General features: G+C 36.5%; 1 protein-coding gene across 1 annotated transcript in view; it reads left to right on the top strand.

Annotated features, from left to right (window-relative positions):
* Window positions 1-5,263, top strand: part of GNAI1 (G protein subunit alpha i1) — a 92,930-nt gene extending 87,667 nt beyond the window's left edge. Inside the window, exon 9 of the mRNA XM_032402291.1 lies at window positions 3,165-5,263. Within this exon, the coding sequence (XP_032258182.1) occupies window positions 3,165-3,355 (191 nt within the window). The 3' untranslated portion in view covers window positions 3,356-5,263. The remainder of the gene's footprint in view (window positions 1-3,164) is intronic.
* Window positions 5,264-10,573: the final 5,310 nt, after the last annotated feature.

Genomic DNA, 10,573 nt, shown 5'->3' with positions numbered 1-10,573 from the left:
TCAAATCAACATGATATACCCCCTTAACAAAATTAAAGATAAAAGCCTTGATTATCTCAAATGCAGAAAAACCCTTTGACAAAATTCAGCATTCATTTATGATAAAAACTCAGCAAAGTGGGTACAGAGGGAATATATGTACCTCAGCATATAAAGGCCATACATTATAAGCCCATAGTTAACATCATAATTTAACAATGAAGAATTGCAAGCATTTCCACTAAGATCAGGAACAAAACAAGGAATCCCTGTCTTGCCACTTTTATTCAACATAGTATTAGAAGTCCTAGCCAGAGCAGTTAGACAATAAAAGAAAAGGCATCCAAAATGGAAAGGAAGAAGGAATACTGTCACTATGTGCACATGATATTTATATATATATATATATATATATATAAATAAACCTCTAAAGTCTAAAGACTCTACCAAACTACTATTAAACTAATCAATGAATTCAGTCAAGTTGCAGGATACACAGTATGTACACAGAAACATTTTGCATTTCCTTACACTAGTAATGAAGTATCAGAAAGAAATTAAGAAAACAGTACTATTTACAATTGCATTAAAAAAAAAATACCTAAGAATAAATTTGAGGGGAGAAAAATCTCTACACTGAAAACCATAAGACCTTGGTGAAAGAAGAAGAAGACCTAAATAAATGGAAAGATGTTCCATGTTCATAGATTGGAAAAATATTGTTAAAATGCCCATACTGCCCAGAGCAATCTGCAGATACAATGCAATCCCTATCAAAATTCCAATGGCATTTTTTCCCCATAGAAATAGTATAAACAATCCTAAAATTTGTGTGGAACCACAAAAGAACCCAAATAGCCAAAGCAGTCCTGAGAAAGAACAGAGCTAGAGTCTGCATGGTCCCTGATTTTCAACTATATTATAAAGCTATAGTAATCAAAACAGTATGGCATTGGCATAAAAATAGACATATATGAGGAACAGAATAGAGAGCCCAAAAGAAAACCCACACATATATGATCAAAAAATTTACAGCCAAGAACATACAATGAGGAAAATTCTCTTCAATAAATTGTGCTGGGAAAACTGGAACACTGTATTATACCATACACAAAAAGGAGCTTAAAATGGATCAAAAACTTAAAATGAAGACTCCAAACCATAAAACTCCTGGAAGAAAACAAGCAGTAGCTCCTTGACATTGGTCTTAGTGATGATTTTTTGGATCTGACATCAAAATTAAAGACAACAAAAGCAAAAAAATACCCAAGTAGGACCACATCAAACTGTAAAGCTTTTACACAGCAAAGGAAACCATCAACAAAATGGGAGAAGATATTTGCAAATTATGTATCTGATAAGGGATTAATATTGAAAACCTATAAAGAACTCTAACTCAGTAGCAAAAAACACAATCCACTAAAAAATGGGTAGAGGATCTGAATAGGCATTTTTCCAAAGAAGACCTACAGATGGCCAGCAGGTCCATGAAGAGGTGCTCACCATCACTAGTCATCAGGGAAATGCAAATCAAAACCATAGTGAGTTATCACCTCACCTGTTAGAATAGGTATTATCAAAAAGCAACAGGTGCTGGCGAGGATGTAGAGAAAAGGGAACCCTCTTGCACTGTTGATGAGAATATAAATTGGTGCAGCCACTGTGGTATAGAGTCCCACAAAAAATAAAAATTGAAATATGATCCAGCAATTCCACTTCTGGGAATTTTTCCAAAAAGGATGAAAACACTTAAAAAGATATGCACACCCCCATATCAGTTGCAGCAGCATTTACAAAAGCCAAGATATGGAAACTGGTGAAGTCCAGTGGAGGGGAAGCATGCTGGAGTATCACAGGTGGGAGCTGTGTACAGGGTCCGGCCTGACATGGAGTGACCCACAGCTGTGGAGGAGAGGATGTCAGAATAGCCTTACCAAGCAGGCTGGGTAACAGAGGACCTTGGAAGCCAAGCAAATAATTTTGTGTTATTACTGCAAAAGAGTTCACCTTTTTTTTTCCAAATGGAACATCTTTGAGGTATTCTATATGTACACATATAAAATAGATACATACATGCACACTTAGCATAAATGTGAAGCTCACTGAATTTTAAAAAGTGAAAATACGGGTCTATTCACCATTCAGATCAAGAAACTGAATATTACCAGGTTCCCAGAAACCCCATTATGCCTCTCAGTCTTAAGTGATCACAACTCCCCACACACACACAGTGATTATGACTTTCATCTTCATTGATTAATTTTGATTGTTTTCCATCTTTTTCCAAACAAACATCAGTTGAATCGTACAGTTTTATACTCTTTTTGTGTCTGGCTTCATTTGTTCCACAGTATGGTTCTGGAAGTCCTTCGTGTTGTTGTGTATAGCAATAGTACTTTGATTCTCATTTCTCATTACTGTATGGCAGCTCATTGTACAGATATACAAGATTTGCCAGTCTGTAATCAATGAACTTTGGGGTTGTTTCCTAACGTAGAAATTGGTTCTGCTGTGACTAGTCTTTATAGGTCTTCTGGTGAACATATGTATGTGGTTCTGTCCAGGGCACACCGAGACAATATTGCTGCATCACAGAATATGCATGTGATTGTCTTTAGATACGGACCACTTCTGGAGTGTTTGTACTCAGAAGTCTTTAACCTCATGGCCGTAAGCCACACTGGAGACCCATGTCCAGTTTTTGAATAAAGAAAAATGGGAAAAGCTAATTAATGTGTATAAGAGAAAAGGGAATAAAAAGTACTGATCAGCATTCAGCCAACATTTCTTGATCAACCACTAGACTATAAAGGAAATGGCATGCCACCATCAGGGAAGGGAGTTGGCTCGGTGTTGGGATGGAGCATATAAGGGAGAAGAAAAAAGGGAGATCTGGTATTTGAATCTGGCAGGGACAAAGACCCTGGGGAGCATGGAATACCATGCTTTTGATTGTGGGTTTTTTTTTTTAAAGGCTGACTGACAGTCATGAAAAGGTAATTAACATTGGGTACTTTTCATTTAGAAGAAATCATTTCTCTCATCCCAGAAGGAAAAACACAGTGACAGAATCCACATATTTTGTATGTATGAAACGGACTTCAGTATTTGCAGGTCCATTTTGCTTAGCCATGTACTTATTTTAACTTTTCGCCTTATGTTTTTCTTGCCTTTTCCCATCTCAGGCTCAAACACATATGAAGAGGCAGCTGCATACATTCAGTGTCAGTTTGAAGACCTCAATAAAAGAAAGGACACAAAGGAAATATACACCCACTTCACATGTGCCACAGATACTAAGAATGTGCAGTTTGTTTTTGATGCTGTAACAGATGTCATCATAAAAAATAATCTAAAAGATTGTGGTCTCTTCTGAGTCTTGCAGTTAATGGGAAAAAATGCATTTTCAAACCAAATGAGTGCTTATATGTGGATCTCTCTAAACTAGAGTCTTGCAGCAACACAAGAATGTAGTATACGGCAATGCATCTGGGACCTGACCAAAGTTGTTCTGTTGTGTCTTTTTTTTTAACTGAAAGGAACAGAAGGATCTTTCTTAAATGTGAGAGGTGGTCCTGCAGTGTGAAACTAAGGGCAGTGTTAACGCTCGGCTCTAGTGTATTGATGATTCCTGCGTAAGTGTAAATATGCAAATGTATGTATACATGTATTTATAACTTTAGTTTTCCACACTACTTTTAGGCTTTAAGAGTGGCAACTTAAGATTCTAGCGTGATGGCTTTGGTCATTTCAGAAATATTAAGTACTTTGTACTGAATGACAGACTATTACTGTGTTTGCCAGTTTTAAACAGCTTTATTTATGTTCATGTCCTGTAAATTTTTAAGTATAGTAATTAAAAATAGGAAACATTGCAGTCCTTATCTTGATTATATGTATACTTATAATCCTATAAAAGTTATTTGTATAAACATTGCACAGACTATTTTAATAACATGATTTGTTCTTTAAATTCAGTGTGTTTTATTGAAATGTTCTTAAGAGGATGAATATACCTGCCTTTGGTTCAGTTATGTAAACATTGTATGCATTTTAATTTTTCTTTTAAGAGTGCATGCTGATCTGATTCTACCTTGGATTTGGTTTGAAAAACTAAAATTTCAGATTTCTGAGGATATACTCTCTTAGACTTACTATAAACAATTTTTATTCAGTTGGTTTGTTTTCACTTTGAATTTTAATATTTGGATGGTATTCATGCATTTCCTTAAAGGTGATGCCAGATTAATTTTTATACATTTTAAATAACTACATTTTTATTTATAACTAAGTTTAGGTGGATTATCGAGAGCATTTTGTGGGTAAAAAATATGTCTGCATAATGAATTTTGAGACATTCATTTGTGTATTTCCTTTGGGAAATCCCTTGTACCTAGTATACATGATAGTTCCTTATTTGGAAGATAACAAGAAAGACCTTTCATTTTTCTGCTGCTGATATAATGCAAGCTTTAAATTCATATATGTAACTAGTTTCAAATTTAATTATCACACTATATTAAAATTACTTTCTTCCCTTAGACTATTCAAATTTCCTCCACTTGCTTGAGTTAATATCTTTTTAAATTATGCTATTATTTCTGAGAATGAAACAGGCAATTATACTTAGAAAATGAGTAGTAGTATTTATAAAGTCAGTGATTGTATGTGTCCTGAAATAAGTCTTACATGTCAGCTCGATATTGAATTTTGATAGTCTTTTCTTTTGATTCCTCACAACGTGTCTCTGTGACCTCATTTCAACAACATGAACAGCATTCCCTACCCTCCTTCTGTTTTGTTTCCTCATCTTGAAGAAGTCCTTCAGTAAGCTTCGTGGATAAGTAGTTTCTAAGTTGAGTTATGTGCTGTCATTTTGTTGAAGTGTATTTCTTGAAGTGTATGTGTATGTGTGTGTGTGTGGGGGGGTAACCACAGACTACATTTTCACCTGTTCTATTTTGGGGATTTGTTTTTCTTCTTTGTAAAGAAATTCAAAATTGTCACACTTTCTTAAATTTGTTAGTTTAGATTCTTTATGTGCCTTTCATGAAAGATATGTTTTCATTAATTTTACCGATGGAAGACCTGTAACATCCATATTGTGAAGCTATGTATGAAATTCACCTATACTATGAATAAATTTGAATCATGAGAAATACTGTTTAAAAAGCCACAAAGAAGCACATCTTGGTGACCATCATTGGTGAATTCCTGAACTTTATTCTGTGTAATTGTGTTACTAATAAATCCTAATAAATTCAAATTTTTAAAATTTTACAAACCTGTTGACTAAACACGTTTTGCCTGAAGATTTAAGTATCTGTCTAGAATGTCCATTTCTCCTGTATCTTTGCTACCTTTTTGCAATTTCCTCTACTGCGGAAGCTTGAGTAAATTTTCCGGCCCCAAGTTTTGCTCATGAGCTATGGTGTCACATTTAGGACTGCCTGCTTGATAACCCGCTTCTGAGAAGGTGCCGCCGGCTCTGGGTCCACATGCGCCAAGCCGTATTCCTCCTCATTCTATCACTAAACTAGTTCTCACCTCCTGGTGTGGCCACTCAGTACCATCGATTCAGCCCTTTAGTGGGGAACTTTTTAGCCACTTAGAACTCTTTTTAGCCCTCATCTCCATCTTGCTCACAATTCTACTTTTCCAGTGCCTCACTGGTTTTTTATTTTTCTTTCCATTCCTACGACCACCTACTGAAAGCAGGTTTTTGCTTAACTTGCACAGGAAATAGTTTATTAATTAAATTCTCCACCTCCCATTTCTCCCTTCTCTAATCCAGGCCAGTGATCCTAACAGAATTGCGGTTGTGTTACCTGTGCATTGACCTGCATTGGCTCTCACCTGTCAATAAAATCAAATTTAACTTAGCCTCCTATACAGGGCTCTTCCATCATCTGAGCCCAGTTCCTTTCATTTCCACTCCTCTCCCACACTACATCTTAATAGTACTTTGTGCATAGCCTGGGTTTTCCTTCAAGCATCTCTCTACATACTATGTGAGATATGTTTAGAACGATGTCCGGGACATGGGAAGTGTTCACTCCTATCTGCTAATGTTTTTATTTATTAGGACTTTTGTTTGTGATATCTTTTTTAGACTCAACTGGCATCTTCTTTAGTCTGCCCTTTTGAGAACTCCATGGTTCTAGGAGAGCTGCCGGTCCTAGTCCTCCCTGGCATAGGCTCGAGCCTGACCAGTCCTAGTCTCCTGTCACTAGGCATGTGACCCAAAGTGAACCAGTTGTAGTCCCAGTTCTCATCCCTAAGTTTCTAAAAGCTGTTCTGGTTTCTAAAATTCCCTTCATTTCAGTACCTTTCTAAAAGGCTCCTTATATGCTTAATCTAACTCATTCAAATTCAATTACTTACTGAAAAAGTCCTGAATAAAATGCGTATGTTCTTACTTGAATACCAAAGTAACTGTAAGACCAGAAAAGGCTCGGAGAAGTTCATTAACTTGAGCAAGATGAAATCAACAGGGTTTTCAATCTGTGACTTCTGACTTCATGTCTGTTATAGAATTCTTTTTTTTAAGATTTTATTTATTTATTTGACAGAGACACAGCGAAAGAGGGAACACAAGCAGAGGGAGTGGGAGAGGGAGAAGCAGGCTTCCCGTGGAGCAGGGAGCCCGATGCTGAGCTCGATCCCAGGACCCCGGGATCATGACCTGAGCTGAAGGCAGATGCTTAACCAACTGAGCCACCCAGGCGCCCCCTGTTACAGAACGCTTAAGAATGCTACCTAATTTCCAGAAAATGTATAAGTAGCTTATCCCCACTCTTAACCTTCTGAGTTTGTCTGAGCCACAACACTTTTTTTTAGATTAAAAATACATAAGATACAGCAAACCTGGAGGCATCATGCTGCCTGATCCCAAACTATATTACAAAGTTAGAGTAATCTAAATAGTATGGTATTGACATAAAAATACACAGATTTGAGGAACAGACTAGAGAGCTCAGAAACCCAAAGCATTTATGGTCAATTTGTTTACAACAAAGGGGCCAATAATACACAATGAGGAAAGGACATTCCTCAATAAATGGTGTTGGGAAAACTGGACAGCCATATGCAAAAGAATGAAATGACCGCTATCTTAAAACATACACAAAAATTGAATGGATTGAAGACTTGGATCTAAGACATGAAACCCTAAAACTCCTAAAGAAACATAGTTACCTCCTTAACATCAGTCTTGGCAATCAATTTTTGGATCTGATACCAAAATTAAAGGCAACAAAAGCAAAAATACACAAGTAGGAGTGCAAACTGAAAAGATACTGCGCCGCAAAGGAGATAATCAACAAAATGAAAAGGCAACCTATGGAATGGGAGAATAGATTGACAAATCCTATCTGATAAGGGGTTAATACTGAAAAGATATAAAGAACTCCTATAACTCAATAGTGAAAATCACACAATCCGATTTTTAGAAGGGCAGAGGATATAAATAGGTATTTTCCTAAAGAAGACGTGCAGATGACCAACAAGTCCATGAATGTGCTCAGCATCACCAATGATCAGAAAAAAATGCAAATAAAATCACAATGAGCTATTGCCTCATACCTGTTAGAATGGCCATTACTAAAAAGACAAGAAATAAGAGTTGGTGAGAATGTGGAGAAAAGAGAATGCTTGTGCATTCGCGGTGAGGATGTAAATTGATGCAGCCACTATTGAAAACAGTATGGAAGTTCCTCAAAAAAATTAAAAAATAGAGCTATAATATCATCCAGCAATTTCACTTCTGAAGAAAACAAAGACCGTAATTAAAAAGATTATATATATATATGTGTGCGTGTGTGTGTGTGTGTGTGTGTTCATTGCAGCATTATTTACAGTAGCCAAGATATGGAAACAATCTAAGTGTCTAGCAACAGATGAATGGATCAATTCCATACACACAATGGAATATTTTTCAGCCATAAAAAGAATGAAATCTTGCCATTTGCAACAACATGGATGGACCTTGAGGGCACTATGCTAAGCAAAATAAGTCAGAGTGAAGGACCGAATACTATATGATCTCACTTATATGTGGATTTAAAAAAAAAAAAAAAAGGAAAGAAAGAAAGAAGCTGGGGCCCCCTGGCTGGCTCAGTCGGTAAGCACCCGCCTCCTGGTTTCAGCTCAGGTCATGATCTCATGGGTCATAGGATCCAGCCCTGAAGCGGGCTCCGCCCTCAGCAGGGAGTTTGCTTGAGATTCTCTCCCTATGCCCGCCCCCCTGCTCATGCTCTCTCCCCCTTTCTCTCTCTCTCTCCCTCGCAAATAAATAAATCTTAAAAAAAAAAAAAAAGTTAAAAAAGAAAGCAGCTCATTGATACAGAGAACAGATTGGTGATTGCCAGAACAGGGTGGTGGGCAAAATGAGCAAAAGAAGTTAACAGGTACAAACTTCCAGTTACAAAATACGTCGTGGAGATATAATGTACAGCATGACAATGATAGTTAATACGGTATTGCATATTTGAAAGTCTGAGAGAGTAAATCTTTACAAGAAAAAATTTTGTAACTCTGTGAGGTGACAGATGTCAATTAAACTTGGTGATCATTTCACAATATATACAAATATCAAGTTATCATGTTGTACACCTGAAACTAATATGTTATATGTCAAATATATCTCAATAAAAACAAATATACCTATTATGTCTTATACCCAAGCTATTTATGTTATAACATCCATTAGATTTGAAGCTATTTTAAGAGTATGAACAGTTTTAGATGTTTTACATCATGTATTGTCTGCCAAACCAACCATGGTGCCTTGTGTAAATGAATTTAATTAATAACATCATCGATGTTACAGATGTTACTATCGTCATTGCTCAGTGTCCTGTCGAGCAAGTAGAGAGTGGTGGTGGGGCCTAGGCCCTGGCATCCAGTCTGGGTTCAAATCCTGGCTCTATTTCTTATTACTGGGGTAACCTTGTTTATTTAATGTTTATTGATTTTTTTATTTGTTACTTGTTTATTTTTTATCTGTTTCCTTTTTATCACCTGAAAAAAATAGGGATTAACTAATCAGACCACTAATCATAATGGTTGTCAGTATTTAGTAAGTTCACAATGCCTATTAAGCACTGAGAAGTGAGCCTGGCGTGTGGCAAACAATAAATGTCCCTGTTATTTGATTATAAAGACTATTTAATTTCGCGGTGCCTTTAAAATCATCATCAGTGCCTGACCAGTGGTTGTTGCTATGAGCCTTGGATGAAGCGCCTCAGAAACAAAATAACCACCGGGATTCATCTTTTATAGTTAAAACTTCTGAGTGTCTCACATTGATACTGATAGAATAGAACAAGTGAAGGAGGACCAAAAATGCACTTAATTCAACTTCAGGATTCGTCTCTTGTTTTCATATAAACAAAAATGTGAGAGATTTAGGTTAAAGTTGATTTGGCAAGTTTTTTTTCTTGTTAGTTGCTTTTCAAAACCCGATCTTAATAGTTAAAATGCCCTTCTATATCACGAGTTTTATATTTCACAACTCCATTGGCCTGTTTCCCAGGCGTTTTTCCCTTAATCAATATGACTTGCTTTGGTGTCTGTTGTGATTTCTATTATTTACTTGGATTTTTTTAGTTACATTAAAAGTTGTGAAACACATTTCGTCAAGTACAGGCAGGAAATTGCTGGCAGCATGCAGACTGGGGCTGAAGAGGCCGTGACCGTGTGCCATGGGATAAATCTTCTCGAGCACTGTACAGAAGGACAGATGTTTCCAGCTTCCCTGACTTACGGGCTATCTTCCTGAGCTCCGTACCAGCAAACTGCCATTACCAAGAGACAGTTGTTCGAATTAAGAATGCATTGATTCACTGACGAAAATGGAGACAGTAGTGTTGAGCAAAGCATGTATAGAAGATCAAGGCCGATTGAATGACTATTTTAGCAGGTGGTAAGTGCCACTTTTAATAAGAGAAGGTGCTGTTTCCTCCTGAATTGCATACTGCCTCATCTAAAAGAAAGCAGAGGAGGATAGAGAACAGGACTGTTGATAACCTAAGATTCAAGGCCAAAGAAATTACTCTTCCACTTGCAGTGTCTATGAAGGAGATGCTTAAAATTAATTTTATTCCTGCATATGCTATATATGTATTCTCTATCTTACCAGGATTTTCTTTTTTTAATTAGATCTGTAATTTTGGAGTTCATTTTTACTAAATTGAGAGATGCTTGTACAATTTCAGTATAAAGCTAGTCTTAAAAGTAAGCCATTTGGAAGATTACATATTACCTAGAATTTTATGTTAGGCACTCTTGAATTTTAATTATTTTCTGTGCAACTTCACAGTACAGCTTCAATCCTTTCCTTACTTCTGAAATCAAAAAGGAGTGAAGTCAAAGCTATTTCCGGACAACTCTGTCCTTAATTTTTATTACATTAAATAGTACTGGTTTCTGGTTCAAGATGTAGGAAGACCTTGAGCTCATCTCCTTTCACAGACACACTGAATTTATAGTTACATATGGAACAATTTCCTCTGGAAAAAAAAAAAAACCCACAAAAACAGAACAAACAACTAAAATCCCAAAAACTAGCTGAGCAACTCCTAAACATTGAGTG

The sequence above is a fragment of the Phoca vitulina genome, unplaced genomic scaffold (assembly GCF_004348235.1).
Source record: "Phoca vitulina isolate PV1807 unplaced genomic scaffold, GSC_HSeal_1.0 scaffold4, whole genome shotgun sequence".
In the NCBI taxonomy this organism is placed as follows: Eukaryota; Metazoa; Chordata; class Mammalia; order Carnivora; family Phocidae; genus Phoca; species Phoca vitulina.
The sequence above is the reverse complement of the archived record's forward strand: the minus strand, read 5'-3'. Positions and strand labels throughout refer to the sequence as shown.